Source organism: Aulonocara stuartgranti (assembly GCF_965226115.1).
Source record: "Aulonocara stuartgranti genome assembly, chromosome: 15".
NCBI classification, from domain to species: Eukaryota; Metazoa; Chordata; class Actinopteri; order Cichliformes; family Cichlidae; genus Aulonocara; species Aulonocara stuartgranti.
This window is the reverse complement of record NC_138951.1, coordinates 17,035,363-17,056,957: the sequence shown is the minus strand read 5'-3', so window position 1 is coordinate 17,056,957 and position 21,595 is coordinate 17,035,363. Positions and strand designations below refer to the sequence as shown.

Here is a 21,595-nt window from a genome sequence, read left to right as displayed (position 1 = left end):
ACCTTAAAAGTCGTGTTTCTAAGCACTTTATAAACCTTTATATTGGTCAAAAGGCGGGATTAAGGATTAAAATTCAAAAACAAGGGTAGGTTTAACTTCACTCTCTTTTCACACTGACCCTGTTGTCTTGGTCAGTCTGTACTCTCATGGGAGCTTGCGACATTCCTCTCATGGTTGCTGAAAATACCAAAAATAACCCCGTACCAGAGGACATTTCATGGATCACTTAGCATTTTAATTAATAATGGACTTTCTTTTGGAAAATACCATGAAAAAAATGTTTAAATGTAGAATTAGTGCCATTTAAATACACTCCATGTTTTCCTGTTTGTTAAATAAGATGACATCCTATTACACAGAAAATCCACATTTTCATGTGATCAAAATATCAGTGAGGGACATATGTCTGTATGTTTTTCCCAGCTTTCGAATAAGACTCCCTTCTCTGGTGCAGTGTACTCTCGGATCCTTGCTCAGATCATCACAGTATATACACATTCTTGAAACAGGCATGGAAATAAAACCAGCACAGCAGGATTTATAATAGTATTTACATATTTGCTTTTGCTTTATTATAGGTTATATTGTACATGACAACAAATTTCTTTCATTTTTTGGGCAAACATCAAATATTTTTTACAAAGATCACTTTTTTCAGCTTTCTTAAAATACAGAATTATTCCAGTCCCTATACAATTTAAATATCAAATACTGCTAGATAAGTGCCAGAAAGATAAAACAAGATTAAAGAAGCTTAACTATTGGTTTTCAGTAGGTGATTCCATAACATGCTACCGTTTTGATAGTTTTCCACTCAAGCTGAAGTTACAAACTGCTCCATGCATTTTCACCAGTTCAGATGCCCAAAAATCTGGCACCAGCACCACATATTTACCCCCCCCCCCCTTTTTTTTTTTTTTTTGCTATACAACATTAAACACTAAATAAGTTACAAATAGCACAAAAGCAGAACTGGTTCTGTACCAACATCATGTCAGTGGAGAAGTTATCATATGTAGGTTATTTTATAGGTAGACATTTTGTCAAGTAACTGCAGGAAAAGTCCAAGTGTCTTCTACTTTTGTGAGATACTTCAACAAAACAATCAAGTTTGAGCTGATGGCTGTGGCTTATGACGTAGACCACTACTCAGACCTTGAGTCTGCATCAAGAAGTGGGGATGACACTAAATTCAACACCCTACCCCAACAAAACTCTGTAGTGCTCTTTATGTGCAGTCCCTTTACATTTCCTTCCCATGACAAGACAAAATCTCAGATTCTTTTTACTATAGACGATTTTTTGCTACAAGCCCGTGTCCTACTGAAAAAAACTCATCTGAAACCAAACGATTGTTGGAGTGTTTCCGATGCAGAACACTAGACTGTTAATGGAGTTCTCACAATTTTACTAATTAGAAAATACAGGCACTGGTAACCATTTCTAAGAACAACCATTCAGAGATGCTCGATGGATTAATACAGTATCAAGTGCTCTTGTTGCCCAAGTGGGTCTTGAAGAACTCCTGGACTCTTTCCCACAGGTCCAGCTGAGCCTCAGAGTGGGCTTTTGGCTCCCCACCAAACACCACAACACTCCCTACAGCTGGATGAAAGCCAGATGAACAATAAGGCATGTACGGCACATCCAGAAAGTGACCAGCTTTTGGATAAGTAACAACCTCGTAGGATTTTTTGCCATGCTTTTTCAAAATTTCAGCAGCCTGACTGGCAAAAAACGTGCTGTTCCAGTTGTGGTCATCTTCAGAAGCAGCAAACAGGAAATGGCAGGTGGCTCGTTCAATTGGAATCAAAGACGCCCTGTTCTTGCCCTTGGTGGGGTCTGGTAAGGCGTCACGTATATCTACAAGCCCAGACTCTGTGAATTTCACATTCTCCATGACAGGGGGCAGTGGCGGGAATACAATGTCTTTGTAGTGTAAAGGAAGCACAGTGTTTGCATTACAGGCATTAATACAGACAGTCGCTGAGATCCCAGAGAGAAAAGATGACATGCTCAAAGCCAAGGCACCACTATGAGAGATTGATATGACGCCAATCCCAGGACCTTTCACCTGAATCAAGAGGTTTTATGTTAGTTACATTTTTTAAAGTAACAGGTGCACATCTGCTAATACAGTGCAGATCACAAATTGATGGACACTAGCATTTCTTTGTTCTTTAGGCTCAGCTTCAGTTAGAATGGGTTTACTTCAAAAAAGAAAGATATGCGAAAAGAGGAGAAAAGGGAGCAGTTCATATTGTTATCCGTTCAAGATGCTGGGAGTTCTGCAATGACTGAGAGACATTTAATTGTGCAGTAGAGGACAACAACCTTGTTATATATATCCAATGTGACCAAAGAGGGAGATTATCCTTAGCTGCACAAGTCAATCGACTAATTTTAGTTCAAGAAATATGAGAACAGGGTGTTGTATGCTCACTAGGACTAACAAAGTGTTTGCTGTTGTTTCCATGTCTGACAAATACTTTCTTTAAAATATAAAACTAAATTTTGCTTGTCTTTGTGTGTTTCTACTCAATTACTTTTGAACCCCTAAACATTTTGTAATGTTATCGAACTATTACTACCACAGATCATTACACCTTGCTGTAAACCTCCAAAATCAAAATTACTTATGGCCAATTAACTATTTCAACTAAAGAAAAAATGACAAAAAGCTTGTAATATTTTAAGACTTAAGAAATATAGAGGTTTCATCATTAATCCATGATGGTGATATCAGAAGAAAAGCCAGCAGGTGGCAACATTGACACACTAGACACAAATATAGGCCTCTATCTCAAATCCACTTCAAATGCAGATGTTTGAGCAATATTTTCACAACCTTCACATACATAAGATGCATAACATTGAATTACTTCTAATAAATATGTCCTTTGCTGTTTGCTCTTCAATACTAACCTCTTGCCGCTTCCTCAGATATGTGACCGCCTCCTCGAAATATTCCAAATCCAGGTTTTTAGGGTTTTTTGGGAGATCCTGGTAACGAAAATAAGCCAGTGCCAGAACAACAAAGCCTTTACTTGCCAAGAGGCTGGATCTGGGTTCAGTGAGACCTCCACCAAAAGTGTACAAATCTACAATTCCTGGGAATGGGCCATTTCCTAAAGGGGGGGACAGTTAATGTTGACTTGATACCTAATTTTGTGAATAATTTGTTAAAATCCTACTAACCTGGTGGTATGAAGAGGACACCTCGTATTCTGCCCTCTTGTAAAGGTATTCTCTTCATCCCCTCAATCATGTATCCTCTCTCATTAGATTCAGATGCTAAAACCTCGCCAGTCTCTCCATTAAGAGCCTCCAGGGCCACGCGTGTTGGGCTGAGCACATCCTTCTTCATGAGTTTAGTGTGTGGTGCGTCTGGTGCCAGGGCCCAAAACAAACCCATGGGCTCCACGCCGGTGTAACTACCACCCAGAGAGGGTGTGCGGAAGACATCCACCTGACCACTTTCATCTGCTTTGTACAGGGCAGAGGCTTTGAAAGTGACACCTTTGTCATCAACCAGTCTGGACCTCAGCTCCACTGGTTTGTGAGGAGTGAGTCCCTCTACTTTTACCCGCACCATCTTGTCAAAGAAGCTGCGAACACTAGGGAGAATTTTCAAGCGGATCTGTGATTGCACCATTTCAGCTGTTTAAGATGGGAACGGTTGTTTCACTGTAGCCTGGAATCGTGTCACTGCACCTGTCAAGGCAATTGAGAATTAAGTCAATGTAACTGCTTTCACCTAGAAATCACTTTTATGGGTTAACATCATCATTTACAATAGAAATATTCACAAAACAACAAAAAAAAAAGAGATAAATTTTAAGAAAAACTATTTATACCACAATACGAAACCTAACTGGGCTCATGAGATATATCACAAATCTCATTTTGCATTTAAGCAGCCTATGCATGGTGCCTAGGTGGAAGATAAAAGACAGTCTGTATTCAGCAAGAGGCCTTGAACATAGCCATTGCTCCAGTTTAGATAATTTATTTTGGAGATTGACTACAACAACCAAACAAGGACCGAAGCTGTGAAGTTAAATTGGAAAAACAACAAATGTAGATATAACTACTAAACTTATGATTATCTGTACACTTGCTTTTCATATATATGTAAATTAAAATAGCAATATACCCGGTATAGAATTTGGAGAATACGTGGGGTATTGTAGGATGTGTTCTCTCCAGCCTTGTTGGTGAGCCTTGTACATTAGAATGACGGCATTGACACAAGACCACAAATGAAATTTAAGAATAAAATGGATAAATTTAAGTGAAAGTAACCAAATGAACACTATAATGTACACGTTATTATTAAAATTAACCTTTTACGCACAATAAGAGAGTGACGAGTCACATTGGCACAGTTATCAGGGGACACTATGGTCTGTCACACTTTCTAGCTAAAGTGTTTAAGTAAGAAATGGTTTGATGGTCATCAGTTGATGGGAAAGGCTGGTGTCACGCTGAGATTGAGCAGCCACACGGCGTCACACAGTAATGTTTAACTGGGTGAAAGGTCAAGAAATTCTTTCGTTTTCTCCGGTTGACAAAACAACAAGGGTAGAAAACACAAACAAGCTAACTTGAGTTGCTTTCATTGTTTGGGCTAGCTATAGTTGTGGGCAACCAACAGGCTAAAACCAGGTCAAAATGTTTATATTAATATCAGAATTAACACACCCCCTCTCCAGTCTGACCGTACCTGTCCAACCTTGAAGCTTTAATGTACAAAATCGACGCTAATAACGGAAGTAGCACTGTCCAAGTAGAAAGCAAGCGGAAGCAGCCACTTATAAAAACGGGGGCGTCGGGGGTACGATTTAAGATCACCTGTAGCTTTGTCGTGTTTGTATTGCGTTAGTGTAACACTCTTTTTTACCCTGGTTTTCTAAATATGCCTTTCAAAATGTCAAAAGTGAGAGACATTTTTATTTCATGACAGTTTGAGAAGAATTGTTATCACCACCACCCCCACCATCCGCAATGTAACCGTCCATAATATTTTGAACCAGGTGATCTGTCAAAAAGCGATCGTCTGCGCGTGATTTCTAATGTTTCTATACGATTTTATGCCTAATGTATTTGCTTATGTTGGTAACCTGTAGTCAACTGGAATTACAAAGGGTTTATATAAAAATAACAAAATCGCCTGTTTTGCAAGTGTGTTCATGAGTCTACGTTATTGTACCTACTCAGTTTTCTACAGTATAATCAGTTCAATCATTTTTGGCTACTTAAAATATCCTTACAGAAAATTTATGTTAAATTTGTCGCAATTTCTGCTGCACATTCATTCACATAGACGTTCACATTCACATACAGTTTTAATGTCAGTTCCTGTTTTTATATGGATAAATAAAAGATACATACTTACACTTTAAAATCATTCATGAGAAATATGTCTGAGATTTCCTTGACAGATTATGGGGCAACTCATTTATATAACTAAATACCAGTAATCATCCATTTTTATCACGACACTAGAATGTAAATGAGTGTAAATTAACACATTTCTAATGATAAAGTAATTTATACGGAGATCTTTCTTTTTTTCCAGCAAATATCATGAAGTAAAATACCTATACATGTAGGTAAGTAGTCGATGGAGCCACTAGATGTCAGCACTAGTACAGACTTCTAATGCACAGTCTCACTCAAAGATAATACAGGCTACTTTACATATAGCCTGGGTCTTCTGTAGAAGACTAGCACTTTTTATATATACATATATCTTAACACAGAATAGACATTTGCATCCAGAGCATGCCCCAGTCTTATCTGTGTGAACACAAATCCAGAACAGAACATGATAAGTCATATCTCATTTACTTATCTAATGTATTTCAATGTAGAGCGAGAGATATTAGTTGTTAAACCACCTTAGTGCATACATTTAAATTTTTATGAACAAAGCGGTTGGACAGTGGGTGTCCCGCTTCTTGTTTCTCTACTGGGTATGAGTTTCTTTACAAGACTCAGTGGCATGTCTAGGTGTCAAACTGGAGTCTTAACATAATCCTATAACTGGCTGACCTTTACTTGGGCCTCTGTTATCAGGGAGATTTCTTCTCAGGGAGAGGAGAAGAGAAAGGAAACTTTTATGGAAAGAGGGGAAATTAAAACATGACAAAGGTGTGAGTAGGGATTAGGACGGCATCCAAATTTAAGCAAAACTGGAAAGGGTAAATTTTAAAAATGTGTTTTAAAAGCTATGCAGACACAACACGTTGGCAAAACATTAAACAGTCGTCAAAATTAGTGATCTCTTATTGGACTCTGAGGGATTTAAAAGGAAATTATTCACGTGACTCGAATGGATTTAAGAGGATAAGAGAGATTACTGTATGATAGGGATGAAATTAAACTCACATTAAAGATAATTCTGGTTAATATCATCCAATTTAAAATCACTCAGTGAGACCTTATTTGGTTTCCATGACTTCTTTATCGGTATTTCGTTTTTTTTTCTCTTTAGGACAACCATTCTTTAAAAGTGGATGACAGAATTGGTTAAATGTTTTTTGATCTATCGGCAGTGATGTTTGCAAGCAATTGATCAACTTTCTTATGGTAAGCTCTAGTAACATAAGGGGTTTAAAAGGAGTGACTACCCTCTTTCATCCATATTTGCAGTAAAACTTCATGATCTGCAGAGCTGAGTGACGTTACAGTGATGTGTAAACTGCATTTAGCTATAATGAGAAATCTCAAAGATCTCACATTTCTCCTCTAAGCGAATGAAAGCAAAAATTTTCCCACTCGTTTCCTGCCTTCTTCTACAGGCATATTGCATAAAGGCAGACATTTAGATCATGTGTCTATTTATGCATTGCCTCCTCAGTTTAAGAACCAGCCATCTGAGTTAATACACACTGGGATGTTCTTTCACTGTAGCATCAAAACCAATAAAAAAAATCACATCAAAAGATCTAATGACACACTCACAGAGGCACCAACCAAGGCATTGTTGGTTGCCTCTGCAGAAATCATCGGGAAAATTATTCATTAGATATAAACCCTGGGAGATAATTCAAATACTAATACATTTACATAATCTCACACTTTACCTGTGATATAATGGTAATGTCCAGAATGTATTTGTTTTTAAAGCATGGTTGATGTATATAGAGTATATTAACCTCAGTAAAGGGGAGACAGACAGGCACTAGCATTCTGTTAAAGAGATCATCAGAAAGAGCAAACCTTTAAATTAACAAATAAATTAAAAAACACCTATGCATGAAAAAAGTATAATAATTCAAACATGAAAAATGCAAGGCGCACACAAATAAAGAATCTATTAACATGTCCACAACCCCTCTGGACTATTCTTTTCTATTCTTAGCATTTTAGATTCTGTGGAAACACAGGAACATCACATTATTCCATTCTTCCCTAATTCATGTAATAACGTTAAATGTTAATTGACAAATAGTATGTTATAAAATTAGATATTATATACTAGATATATTGTAGAATGTTAACAAAATGAAAAATCTTTACAGTCATTTTTACAGTATTTTACTGTCATCTCATAAAGCATAACTGATAAACAGGTGAATATTATTTTCGATTATTACTAATTCTCTGATAATATTTGGCTTTTTATCTCTTGAAGCTGATATCTCGGGATATCAGATATTTATTAACCCAAATCTGTTGGCGAGCATACTCATACGACTTTATAAAAACTACATGCAACTGTAGCATACGGTTAAGCATTTGCATTTTTATTGTCCTTTTGTTTGATTTTTTTTTTAGTGATTCTTTTGTTTCCCCTCACCAAAACTCTGCGCTTTTATTTTGAAATCCAGCCCAGTGACTTGACAACCCATGGATCCGCCCTTTTTTTTACAGAGGTAGCCATGGACACCGCGCGAGAGCGAGTCAGCCCCGTAGAGTTCTCACAGCGAGTGTTTCCGCTCACCTAAAATAAAGAGCTGGCTGAGTCGAGGACAGGGGACGAGCGGAGCGGCACTGACGGAACTTGACGCCGAGGACGTCGTATTTTTATATTTCTATACTCAGGTCCGAGCGTCTCCATTTATACAGTCCTTAATGCCTCGAATGTGAATGTAAGAGAGGAGGGCTCGCCGCCGCTGGTAACCTTTACGTTGGTGAGTCTTGAACGTATTTTCGCCAGCTAAGCACACACAGGCCACACGAGAGCTCTTGGTCTTCTCTCTTCTGTCTCTGTCTTTCTTTCTGTCTCTCTCTGCCCGTCAGTATTTGGTCATTACATAATAATTATAATAATAACCAGGAAAAGCGTAACCAATCTTAGGGTCACGCTTACTAACTCGTTAGTGTAAGTAATTAGTTTGATCTTTTTCCTTTTATTTTTGTTTAACAAACGAGGTCGATTATTAAACTAAGCTAGCGTATGATAAACGTAGTTACTGTTTGGCTAAATGTCATATTTTTTTTTCTCTGACGGTCTCTTGGATATAAGTTTGAATCTGTGGAAATATCTCACCTTGACTTGTCAGATACAGTGAAACAAAGAGCAAATTGTCTGTGGTAGCTGGTGAGTCCCGTCTAACAGTTACCCACTGTAACAACGTTACAGCTGGTCATGTGAACAAAAAAAGGAACGAGGAAGCAAGAAGTCTGCTTGTATTGTGTTGTTTATGGTGCATACATAAGAGGCTGAGTCGGTGAAGAACCGGGTACATCCAGGTGTATTGCTTGTTTGAATCGTGTTGTTTTCTCTTTTTATTCAGCTTTTTTTTTTTTTGTTCCCGTGGCATTGGCAGCCCACCACACTCTTTGTTTAAATACCTCACTGTACAGTTGCACGTGTTGAAGCGTGTGACTGCCGTAGGACTGCTAAAAAGAGCCAGCTGACCACATTTGATACAGTTGCAGAGATGCATCTTTGAGCTATTATTTGTCTGTGTGTGTGTGTGTGTGTGTGTGTGTGTGTGTGTGTGTGTGTGTGTTTGCGCTGGGGGGGTCTCTCATTCCCAGCAGTGCAGTTTCCCACCCCACGCTTTTGTTCCAGTAAAACTTTTTTTTTGAGTCGTTTCCTGTTACTAGGGAAAGGGTAAGATGTGACACTTGACCCAAAGCGGAGAGCAGGGAAGTTCAGATGTGAACTGTTGTGTTTATACCGAAGATCAGAGTCTGGGAAGTATTCAGGTTCAATTTCCTATTGTGGTCTCTTGATAATACAAGGCTGAGAAATGTTTTGATCCGATCTCTGTGCGCCACCTTCTTATTGTTTTGGTCGTTTCATAACATATACCGTATACAGTAGCCCTTTATTTAAGCTCCGATTTTCAGCCCAGTTATCATATTTTGTAATCATTTTTACCTTTCTATTTTTGTTTTAATAGAAATACAGCATTTCATATCATGTAGACATCCCAGACTTTTTAAACATGCACCAAAGTTTTTGTCTTTTTCAAAAGATTTTGTTTTTTATTAATATGTTTCAGTTATGTGCAAAACATTTTTATCACGCTAGTTAAATGATTTACTCTAACATGTGTACAACATGCTGTGAATAGCACTTTCCTGCCTACTGGCTACTTTATTGAGCAGGTCAAGGTTCAACAGTAAGTTGTTTGTGCCCATCCCTCGCTCGGTTTGCTCTTTAGAAATCCAGCTTACAGCTTCCATCTGCTGTCAGCTCATGTTTTATGTGAAAAGACTTCAATACATTCACTAATATGATGGGCTTATTGCCCCAAAATTTCCCAATATTTCATAATGCTGTCACTCCTGCTAGTTGTTGTTCAGCGATACCCAAATGTTTGCGTCTAATTCCTAGAGCTTATTTTTGTTGGATAGGTTTTTTTCAACAGAATTAAGGCGTGAGATGAAAGGCTGTTTTTCTTTGCTGAACTCACTCATGTTCTTAATTTATTTATTTATTTCCCCCATTGTTTAGACTGACTAGTTTTGTTTTCATGCATTGTACAAGCCTTAGCATCCGCAGAATAATGGATATACAATGTGAAGCTTTAATGGTTCTTAGTTTAAAGGACATTATGTAACTGCAGTGAAATTTTTATAACTCCAGGCCCTGAGTTTGGGGGCGTTTTCTGTTTTGACAACATACCTAGAGAAAACACATTGTGAGTATAAATGAGAGTACTGCTTTTGCCTTAAATCCTTTCCTCATCTTTCACCACTATCATATTTCCCCCCTTTTCCCTTGTTTCTTCTTCTTTCTCTCCTTCATCTTTCTCTGTGTCTCTCTCTCTTTCCTTGCGGCAGTACAGAGGGATGCTGAGGCACTGTGGGGTTTAACACTATCGTACTTAATAACAAAGGGTCCTTTCTCTTCTGCCATGCAGAGCCCCGTTTCTGGGCTCCCTTCATAGGCCCACGTAGGCTCTACCAGCAGCAGCAGTAGCATGGAGGGCTATCGGATGGAAATCTCCTCTGGGCTGTTTCTTTGGCGCACTGAGTCCTCTCTGTTCCCGGACACATGCCTGTGCTGCTGCTCTCTCCTTGGCTCCCTTTGCATTCCAGGAGCCTCGGGCAGCTGAAAAACTGCAGTAGCAGTCTGCTGACTGCCTGGTTGGCTCATTGGTGTCTCAAGTGGAGAGTTACATAGTTTTTTCCCCCAAAGTTCAAGACTACACACTCTGAAAATGTGTTTATGTTTTTAAAACCTCAACTTCTTTAATGTGCTAGACCTAAGTATGGCCTACAGATGTAACACATGGAATGAGATAAACGACCAAGAAATGTCCAAATGACTTATGAAGTGCAGTTTTAAACTTGAGGGATGTCATGATCCAGTTTTTTCCATTTGATAGCCATTCCTTGGTTTTGGGTATCTGCTAAGACAGAGTACTTATCCAGGTCCAGTGTTAAATTACCACACTTTTTTTCCTCACACTGAAAAAGAGACTGGGAATCATCCTTTTATTGGGCTTTACACAAAGATTTTATTTTCTAATGTTGTAAAATAAAACTTGATGGATGAATTTGTTGAAGAATATAAACTTACCTAATTGGTATTTTTTTTAGTAAAGTAATGCATAAAAGAACAGACCAAAAACAACTGAAGTTACAATTTTATATATCTTTTTTGCCAACATCTCATTTCCACTCAATTAAAGAGAAAGTCATGGTAGTTTCTAGTTTATTTAGGGCTTTTTTTTCGTCTTTTTTTTTTTTTTTTTTGCCTCTTTGTACACACACAATGCGGAACTGACAAGAGATAGCTGAAGTGAAATATTAATCTAGTTCACAGTGTGTTGCTGTAAGTGTAATAAAAGCTTACCGAAACAACATCCTTCTAGTTTCTACTTTATATAATGTCTCTCCCAGCACAGATAACGAGAGCAAAACTAAAAGGGAGAGAAGACAAAAAACATTTCGTTGTCTGAGCTTTTCACTTGACCACAGTTTGCACGTAATGAAAAACATATAAAGAAAAGCTGTCAGTTTAGCAGGCATGAAATACATCCAAATCGCTTGCTCTTTTGCTGTTAGCTCTTTTCAGCTCTGCTGCTGTCGCATGGCGACATAAACATAGAACAACAGTTAAAAGATTTGAATAGATTGGTGCAGAGACTGGGAAGTTGTCACTGATATGCGATCCAGCTTTACAAGTCAATATCTGATTACAATATTGGATCGTTGCATCCTTAGTCTTCTTAATCAGACTTTGTGGTGCAGATTGAAAATTTTGGTCATAGACTTCCTTGTCTATTAACTTAATGGCAAGCTAGAACTGCCCGTACCAGTTTTGTTGGTTGGCTGTTCTTGCCACTTCCTGTCCTCCTGCCTCAGAATGCTGTTACAGTATTGTTTACTGTATCTCATTTTTATGGGGGGTTGGTATGTTTTCTGAAACTCACACAGTTTTTTCCTTTTAGTTGCCTTTTTGTTGGTATATATAATTTGATAGTGATATTTAGTATAATAGTATAATGTAAAGTAGTTATACTCTAATAATTCATTTAGAAGTCAACCATTTATATTGGTTTGATTTCTAATATTTGCTATCTTTAAAGACACTGTACTTTAGTTTCGGTCTCAATTGCTTTGTTAGTACTGTGCAGCTTCTGGCAGGAAGTGTTTTTGTGTGCAGGTTGATTAAAAAAAAGGTGTTTCAGGAAACTTGAGGTTGAAAATAGAAGCACATTCTATAATGTGATGTTTCAAGCTTAACATCTTTTGCTGCATTTGACAGGAAACCCACACATTTGCAAGGCAGGTTGACATCTAGACTTAAAGTATTCCTGTGCTTTTAGCTGTCAACCTGCCTGCTCTGTTATTAATCAATTAAATATGTGAACATAAAGTCAGTGCATTAGAAGATGTGCAAAAATTCCTTTCATGTTGTGAAAATGTCTTGTTATAGCTAATTGGAAGCGGTGCTTTTTAGGATACCCTAGAACAGACTTAATGACTTTCTCCTTTTTCAGACTCTCTTGTGTGAAAGCAATTAAGCTAATTCTGCTTTAGTTTTCACTTTGTAGACATTCTGGCTGGTCAATACTATGCCCTCAGCTTTTTCAGGAGGTCAGTCCTGCATTTTAAATGCAGCCCTAAGCAGTTATTTAAACCTCAACAATTGCAGTTTTTTGTCTTTCCTTTGTGCATTTTGTCCTTGATACTTCTAAAATTGACATTCATCTGTCAAAAAGATAATGAAGGGCCTCTATATAACCCGACAATAGCAGCCAGCATGGACAAATGAGAAAGCATCTATGGATCAAATGGCTGGCACAGATCCATTGCATGTGCTTTTGACTAGCTGCCCTTTGGCTCAATGCAGTGCCCAGACTGTCCTGCCAAAATTGACTTACGTCACTGTTTCCCACTGGCTTGCGCCACAGTCAGGTATGACTCTTCATCCCACTCTTAGGGGCATCAGAAAGATGGCAGGCAGTGGGTGGGCTGCTTTCCCTTGTTTGTGTTGGAAATTTGGAATATAGCCCTGTCCAGAGCACTCAAATGCTAAAACACAGGCGATTAGAAATACAATGTTGAAGTTAATTAGAACCTATCTAATCACCTTGATGCAGAAAGCACACTAAAAACACATGACTCTCATTGACTTCTTAGTGAAGCAATGAGGAAGCAGCTATATTTTAATTAAACTGTCATATCTGCATCCTGTACCTGAAAAACGTAATAAGATTCCAGTATATAGTCACTATATACTGGAATCTTATTACGTTTTTCAGTAACTGTAACTGTAAGTAACTGTAAGGACATATACACTATATTATAGTGTATATGTCCTTACAGTTACTTTCTTCTACACAGTCCAGATCATATGCTGTGTCAGTGCCAGTGGCCATCCAGCAGATCAGCAATTAAATTTGCGGCTCTCTAAGTGCAGCCATGCCATTACTGTAGGCATTAGCTTCGCAGCCTTGTGGAAATGTAATGGGCCTCTGCCTCCTCTTGAGAATATTCTGCCTGCAGGCCATCTAGTTTCCCACAGAACAGAGCCACTTCTACTTCATCCTTATCCCTCTGATGCAACATAAACAGCTCTATGTGCATCTGCATCTCATTTACGTAATGGTGTGTTGCATCGTATCACCTCAATCAACCAACAAATGCTTTTAGGAAGTTATTTAAGTTGGTATCATGGAGAGATATTGGTGGAGAGAGGATGAGGTTGTTGCTCTCTATTTGCATATTACTGTTTAAAGATGTCTCACAGTAACTCTTGATGTCCTTCATGCTTTTGTTTGCTGTCTGCCCAGAGAACTAGGTGTCTGATTTTTGCATTTGCATCTTACCTTTAAAAAAAAAAAATTACAGCACTGATTTTGATTAAACTTTTTTATACAAGAAAAATAATCCGTAAGTATTATTTTCCGTCTCCAAGTAGTATAGGGAAAAGGAATCTGAACAGACTGATATCATTGCCAATTTACAGTATATGGTAAACAAAATATGGGAATCATTTCTGAATGCATCACCTATTGCCATTATCTTTGCATACATTTTCCATCACACTCCATTGTAGTAAACAACCAACAGTATGGAATAGAATCACAGTTGAGGTGCACACATAGCATGAAAAAATCTTTAAGAACACTGTTTATTTAGATGTATAAATAATATTATGAAATATAAATGATATCCTTACAAATGTCTGAATTTTTGCTGATGCTGACTGCTTTAACAGCACAGTAGAGTGTGAGACATGATCTTCTGGAAATTAAACTTCTTTCATGATGATGGTTTTCTTAGACAAACTCCTTTTTCCCAGTCATCTGGGTCTTTGCAAAAGTTGCAGTTGTAATCGCACCCAAATTTTCTCTCTCACACACATTTTTAGCCTCTGTCTCCACCATGCCCAGCCGCCAGTGTTGCTAACTCACCAGCAAGAGTGATCTCGTTACATCATCTACAACGGACTTTAACGTCTGGTTTATTTGGTTAGATGCTGTGGCAGAGCCAAGATTAGGGATCGAGTGGAGATAAGAGGAACACTGGCTAATGCTGGAGGATCCTAATAATAGATCAAACAAATGAGGAGGAAATGGACGTAGAGTCATTCATGCAGTTATTAATATTAGGAATTCAGCTGCTGTTTAATAAGATGCAGGTCAGGGCTTCACTTTGTGACTCTGTCTTCCAGCCCGTGCACTGTGGCTATCTCTTAATTCCCTCCTGTCTCTGTGTTGCTTGTGGTTACGTAATCCTCGCTGAATGTTGATAGTAATCCGCGCTCTTCCTCCCCCCTCCTCATACCTCTCTGTCCCTTCCTGTCTGTGTGGCCTGCACAGGTTAAGCCATAGAGGACTCTCCCTGGTTGTCGGAGGAAAAGATGTGCGATGGAATGGTAGCGTTTCAGACGAGAGCCCTGTCCTCCTCTTCTTCATCCTCTACCTCCTCCTCCTCTCCAGCTCACAGGCTGGCTGCCTCCGTGCTTATCCTCCTCTTCATCCTGCTCCCTCATGGTCACGCATCAGGTAAGTCACATGCTCATGGCTTTTTGAATTCTCTGCCTTTTCTCTCACACGATACACATCAAATAAACTGTTATCTTTGCCTGTCTCTTGTGAATTGATTGAGGTTATTTTCCCCTCCTCCCACAGGTCAGTTAGATTAAATCGTCTTCCTTTACCCTTGGGTTGGTCAGGTTCAGAGCGGCAGCTAAGAGCTCAGTCCCACACGCTCTGTGAATCCATTCACTGTCCTAATGAGTCACAACAGTTTTCCTCCCCTATTGAGTGAAACAGAGAGATGCGGTCACATTTCTGTCATAAGGTTTTAATCAACCATGACATTTAGAACCCTCCGAGAGCTTTTGGCACGGCTAGACAACTTTTGTTATTGCCCCACAACAACCCTCAGATCAGGTTTGGCGTTTTACCCTGAGGTCCTACATTATTTGGGAAGTGTCAGGTTTTAAAACTGAATTCATTGTTGTCTAATGGAGGGAAATTTGGTCTTGCACGTGGTAAACAGTAACATAATACAGGAACTATAAAGCTGATGTCCTTTGTTTCCTCTAAAGAAGTGTAATGTCGATGCTGTGGACTTGCTGAACCCCTCCACTTGTGTCAGCTTTCTTTTCTCTTCCAATCTTCCAGTCCCCTCCCCCCTACATACACACAAAACGCAACCACACTCACACTCACATGCACTTTCCACACATAGCCAGCTTGTGAAATGTGCCAGATGTCCTTGCCACAGAGTGCAAGCATACTGTGTGAGCGTGTGTGTCTGTGTGTGTGTCTGTGTAAGGAGTGGTTTAAGGCTCTCAGATGTTTATATGCATTAATTGATTTTCTTCTTTAATTCCTTAAATAAATAGTGTGTTTATGAGAGTCAGAAACAGCAACAGTAGGAGTATAAAACGAGGGAGATGTGCCGTTGAGCAAGGGAGGAGGGGATTGCTAATGGCAACTGTATTATCTCTCGGTATGCCTTATGTAACACACATGACTCATGTTGAGCCCAGGGGGGCTGGTATCACGCTCACGTTCTGCGTCCAGCACACTCGCACGCATAGACTGTCTACCAATACCAATAAAAGTGTGTCCTCAAATCCCTAGCCCACGTGCTCAGGGTGCTGTAGAAGATTGTGTGTGTGCACACGCGTGTGTGTATGTAATCAAGTATTTCTGTTTGCTGTTTTGCCTCCTGTAGGGCTGAACACAGATATTCGAGCCACTTCATTCTTTTTGACACAGAAAAAGGAACCTGCGCCTTTAAGACTGTCAGTCAGCTTCTGGGAAGTCACAGCTAGTTCTCTATACTCGCAACATATATTTGAGCATAATATGAAGTGTCTTGATCCCTCCGACATACAGGAAAGAAAGCAAAACAATGCTTAGAAATGAATTAAAAGACAACATTGTGTTAATGAATCTCAACGTGAATGACTGTAATGAGTCTGTACTGCTGTTTAACTTGGTTCCAACAAAGGGTGTGCCACTAATGCTTGCCATGGCCATGTCAAATGATTCAATATTGGTATATGTGTACAAAACAATCCCTTTTTTAAATATATGGTAAATATTAACCTAAGTCTTCTATCCTCTTACTGCAAGCATATAAATGTTTGAATTAGGAGACAAATATTACTTTTTGATGAGTGTAAAACAGTCTGATTTGAGTCTGTGTTTGACCTCTGCAGTGATGCATATTATACAGTTGAAAGGATGTAGGCTCATTTAGTTGTTTATACAGCATTTCAGAGGATTGTTTTATGTAAGTAATCTTTGCATGACAATATCAGTCAGCTCAAACATAAATATAATCAATTGTGCACCCTGTCTCACATGGGATGAAGAGGACTAGTACTATTATGGTATGTAAATTGTACAAAACAGTCAACATTTTTAAAGAGAAAGCTCTTGTTTTTTGTTTTTTTTCTTTTGTAAAGAGAGACATGCTTTTGTAGGCCAACAAACAGCCTACTGTAAAATAGTCTGCTGTGTGCACTACATTTCATGGAGTTTTACCATAATTCTGAAATATGTGTGTCGTCTGTCCATTCCGTGGCCCTTCATTTGCTTCTGGAAAACAAATGTTGCACACCCTTGCTTCAGCACTAGACTTTTAAGCTCTGTAGCATTCTAGTCTTGCTGTCTTTTTAGCAAGTTGCTTGAAGGAATCTGTATAAATCAAACTAAGTGTTGAAGTTTTATAGTGATTTTGTATATACTTTTTTTCTTTCTTTTTTTAAACTTCCACTTTTATGCAAAAAATTGTTTGTCATGCTGCAACTAGCTGTTCAGGAATGCAATGGAACATTTCAAACGCTGCTGCGTGTTAACTGATAAAAATCCAAAGGTTATTTTTAACTGTTGTAGCTCTGTAAGTTTTTTTTTTTTTTTTTTACTTCCGACCACTTCCTTACAGTACATAAGGCAGTGTTTAAGCTGACTCACAGTTCAAACGTTCAAGTGTCCTATAACACTTAATATTTTCCTCTTTGGCATTAATTAAGTCCAAATGAAGATGGCTTATGCACAAGTTTTGGGGGGGTTTTCAGTACAATATTTCAGATTTCCTTTGAGGTTTCTGGGGTATCTTTTCAATTCAAGCACCGTATTATAAATTTAAATATTTGATCACAATCACAAGGAACTTGTAATGAGCAATGAAACATTTAGAGGCTTAGCTCCTTAGTAAACAGAACTTGAAGCTCATTTCATTCTTCTTAATTGAGCCCAGATCGCACAAAGCAAGATGAACCTGATATTTATTGATGAGACTCTGGTAAACTATGTCAGGATTAAAAAAAGAGAAAGAGAATTCAGCCAAGAAAAGTCATTGGAAATAATGGTAATACGGAGGGTTGGCTGTAAACATAAGTGCCATTAGAACAAGACACGAGTTGCAGCATTTACAGCAGAAGTATGGTGTTAAATCGATAATTAGAGTCAAATTACCATAAAAGCAAAACACTCATGTTAAAGCGTTAACTTCATCATTAGCTACTGGCCGTTTCCTTTCGCTCTCCTGCTCGACATACATAATTCACACAGGTAATCCCTTGACGTGTTCCAGGGATGGAGATTGCTGTGGAAATTTCATGAATCTAAAATTTCATCACAGCCAACAGGCCTATTCCAGACTCCAGCAAACAGCAGTGTTGATGATGAATAGAAATGGATACTAGAAAATATACTATAGTCCATTTAAATAGAAGTTTACACTACAGCAGAGAGCAGCATCAGATTTCTACTTCAAGTCTGTGTAGGTTTTGTGGATATAACTCTTTTAGGAAATTTGACCTTTAGCTGATGGAGAGAGAAAATGATAGACATTAACCGTTTGAATGTGCTTTGCCTGTCTTTGGTTCCTTTAACACGTCCGGGAAAAGCTTTAAGCGCCTGTATTTTCGGCCTCATGTTCTTTCTGGAAAAGGTCAGGAGAACAATTTCTTGTAACTGCTAATACAGCCTGTTAGAAAGTAGTTGCAAAGCCTTCAGAGTCTAGGTATTTTTAAAACTGGCTATGTCTTGTCTCTTGTCATGTCTTTTATATCTGTCGTTCAGCTGTTCATTGTAAACAAGATTACCAGAAGGTTATCTTCTGGGTTAATGTAAATGGCTCTCTGGGATTTGCGTTTGTGATTGCTTCACATGATTACATTTGCGTTTATGATTCTCGACATTCTTCCCAAAGTAGCAACATACTAAACAAAACATCCTATTCATTGAAGCAGGGTGCCAGTAAACAAACATGGCTACGAAGCAGCACCTTGGGTTTTGTGTATGCAAAGGATAAATAGCATCAGTCTGGAGGATTTTCAGGGCACAGTGCAAACGCTGCTTGTTTCATGTCTTTTCTGAGTCTATCTGACATCCCACTATGCTAGCTCCACAGAGCTCAGTTCCTAATATGGTGTCAATTCCTAACAGTAAGCCTTTGTGGTTTGTTTCAGAGGAAGTGAGCCCAGACAGTGAGTCAGAAGTGAAAGAGCAAAGATGGAAGCTCAGAGGGTCTATTCACATAACTGCATGCTGCATGTTTTCTGCTCTAAATGTGTTGTGTATCAAGAGCCAGAAAGGCTATAACTTTCCCAGTCAAATAGATAAATATTGCCCCCCCCCCCCCCCCCCCCCCCCAAAAAAAAAGAAAGAAAATTATCCTCTGAAGTTGAGTTAAAGCTGTACATGAAAGCACTAGCAAGGACCAGAAACAAGCCCGCTGTGTGCTCTGTGTGGTGGTGACATTAATGTATGTTCATGTGTGAGAAAAGGAAACGGCTCTCCAGGGCTCTGGGAAAAAAAAGTATAGGATAAAGAAAGTGGTGGAGGGAAGAGGGAATGAGAGCAGGACAGGGTCCAGAGGGCTGCATTTTTAATTTCCTTTGTAATTTGTGTTTTTAACAGTCAATTGTTGTGCATTCATGGAGTAAATACATTTTTCTCTGCCTCATCAAGAGCTATTGTGCTCATAAATCCATTTTTCTTGGCATGTCATAAATCAGTCCAACCCAAGGAACTTTTTTTCTTGAAGGCTCAGTTTTAAGTCTTAAAGAATAAGACTTGACAACTCTCCTCTCTCTATAATAATGGAGTAGACTCTAGTGGCTAACATAGCGTCATTGCTCTGACCACAGAGGAAAATATCTGAATGGGCCATGCCCTACTTCTTGCATCTTCAAACAGGATAAGTCTTTGAAACTTGTTGCTTTATGTAGCAACAAAATGGTGTGTGTGTGTGTGTAACAAAAAGACCACAGTGTGTGAGTCTCCTTCTACACTATTGGTTTCCAACCATCACAGAAAGTTTGCTAGATAGGCTGGGTTTACAAACAGTGCAGCCCAAGGGAGGGGGAACAATTGTTCCTATGCAATTAACTCTTCAGAAAAGCCCCCTAAAGTCCTGTTAGCAAGGCGGTTGCAGGCAGGCAGGAGTAATCCAACACACTGGCTACTGGCTCCTTACTGAAATGTGAGAACAAAGAAGGCTTTTAGCCCTCTATAGCCCAAATCACAGCAAGCTGCACCTCCCCTAGATCACCACTCAGCAATTAGGACTGCTAACTCAAGTCTGTGTGTGTATGTGACTGTGTGTAGAACACACTAGAGCCTTTTTTTTATATGATGTCTCTCTTCTTCTCTCGCTCTCCTTCTCTCTCTTCCTCTATGTGTAAAGCCAGCCATTAGCCAGGTGAGACTGGAACCCATTAGCAGCAGTCTGGTCGAATGCAGCAGCCTTTCTCTTTCATTACCTGTGTGTTTATCACTTGAGCCATCAATCTCTGCTCTCATCTTGTGTCATTTAACAGCTCTACCAACCAATCAAGCCCTAAGGGGAAACTTTAAATGCCTCACCAGACAAAGAAATACTTCATGAAAACAGATGCTGCAGTGTGGACAGGTGATGCAAGACTATCTCATTCACTTTAAAGTGTTGACCAGACAGTTCCATTACTGGTACACATCCCAGATGGCCAGGATTATTGTTAGCTACACAGTGCTGCCTCCCAGCTTTTTGCCACTAAGCTTGTCACAATGTATGATTTACATTTTTTTCTTTAGTGTTTATCTGTATTTTAAATTTTCTTCCCATTGATTTTGGTGCAGTTTTTGGTTAACATGTATATTGTCCTGTCCTTAAGATGCTTGACTAGTCCTTTGCCATTGACAGATGTTTCATCATAAAGGTTAATGAATGTCAAACAAGGAAGTAGTGGTACAAGCGCACCACCAGTAATGTACAAAATGATAATGTACAAAATGTACACAAAGCTGCTTTTATAACATAACCTCATTCTTACTGGTTACACCTCAGGCTGATGTAGTGTGTGTTGTGTTAAAATCTATGCAGTTATCATGATTAAAACATGCCGCTTTGTTGTTTAAAGCTTTGGTTTTGGGCCTCTTTTCAAAAACTGAGAATCATTTTGAAGCAACATTAAGGCTGTGGAGAGGAGAGGCGGTTTGTAAATTGTTTTCCAGTGAGATGTGTGTGGTTGTCTGAAGCAGCAGGCAGTCATAATGATTTCCAAAGGGCCTCATCTGAGGGACCAGCCTGCTGAGTAGAGGACATCTCTGACTAATGAGCTGCTAAATATATCCCCCAGTCTCCTGTCTTGTGTTGCTTTTGCTTCTGCTTTTTTCTTTTTGTCATTTATTCACTCAATTTTTCTTAACGTGCATTAACTCCCAATGTTTTTGCCTACCTTTGTGAATTTCTGTTTTCTGTTTCATGTTTTTTTTGTTTGTTTGTTGTTGTTTTTTTTTTGGACTTTGCATTGTCAAGCTGTCACACCTTTATGTTAATCTCTTTCTGTCGTTGACTCTTTTTTTTCTATCGAAGTTCAGTCTCCTTTTTTTTCTGCCTTGTCTTTTTTCCCTCCTGTCTCGCCTTAACTTTGATGTGTGTTTTTCAGGCATACTGAAATGGTGTGGGCTGGTTTTTTTTTCCCTCCTTTTTTTTGTATCACACCGTTAGTCAACAGCAACATCCTGTTCAAACAAGTTCATCAGCTCACACATAAGGCTCCGAGCATCCCACACACATATGCTGAATCTGCCAATGGTTGAGACATCCAAGCTGTTTCAAACTGTGAGCAATCGTCATGAGCGCACATGACGTGGGTGCATCGTGCATCGTGAATGGTTTTCTGTGTAGCAGTATGGAAGGGTAAAATGGAACTCACACT

The 21,595-nt window shown here is 38.9% G+C and overlaps 2 protein-coding genes across 5 annotated transcripts in view; one reads left to right on the top strand and one right to left on the bottom strand.

The window, feature by feature from the left end:
* Nucleotides 1-544: 544 nt before the first annotated feature.
* Nucleotides 545-8,592, bottom strand: LOC309689586 (acyl-coenzyme A thioesterase 1-like). 4 transcript variants are annotated; one of them, XM_082506133.1, is made up of 4 exons: nt 8,501-8,592; nt 3,199-3,714; nt 2,926-3,128; nt 545-2,074 (listed from the first exon to the last, which is right to left on the bottom strand). In XM_082506133.1, exons 2-4 carry the CDS (start codon nt 3,653-3,655, stop codon nt 1,487-1,489), a joined length of 1,248 nt encoding a protein of 415 aa, XP_082362259.1. In that variant the 5' UTR covers nt 3,656-3,714; nt 8,501-8,592; the 3' UTR covers nt 545-1,486. The 4 variants fall into 4 exon arrangements, with proteins under 4 accessions (XP_082362259.1, XP_082362257.1, XP_082362258.1 ...); XM_082506131.1 differs by lacking the exon at nt 8,501-8,592 and adding an exon at nt 4,727-4,815; XM_082506132.1 differs by lacking the exon at nt 8,501-8,592 and adding an exon at nt 4,705-4,780.
* Nucleotides 7,867-21,595, top strand: part of susd6 (sushi domain containing 6) — a 33,878-nt gene continuing 20,149 nt past the window's right edge. The window contains exons 1-2 of the mRNA XM_082506135.1: nt 7,867-8,141; nt 14,745-14,930. Coding sequence (XP_082362261.1) covers nt 14,786-14,930 — 145 coding nt within the window. The 5' untranslated portion in view covers nt 7,867-8,141; nt 14,745-14,785. The remainder of the gene's footprint in view (nt 8,142-14,744; nt 14,931-21,595) is intronic.

Bases quoted from the DNA above. Each gene is read 5' to 3' on its own strand.
- LOC309689586 (XM_082506133.1), bottom strand. From the start codon at position 3,655: ATGGTGCAATCACAGATCCGCTTGAAAATTCTCCCTAGTGTTCGCAGC. The intron at 3,129-3,198 runs GTTAGTAGGATT...CCCCCCCTTTAG, and splicing joins TGTCCTCTTCATACCACCAG to GAAATGGCCCATTCCCAGGA. The intron at 2,075-2,925 runs GTTAGTATTGAA...CTCTTGATTCAG, and splicing joins ATCTGAGGAAGCGGCAAGAG to GTGAAAGGTCCTGGGATTGG.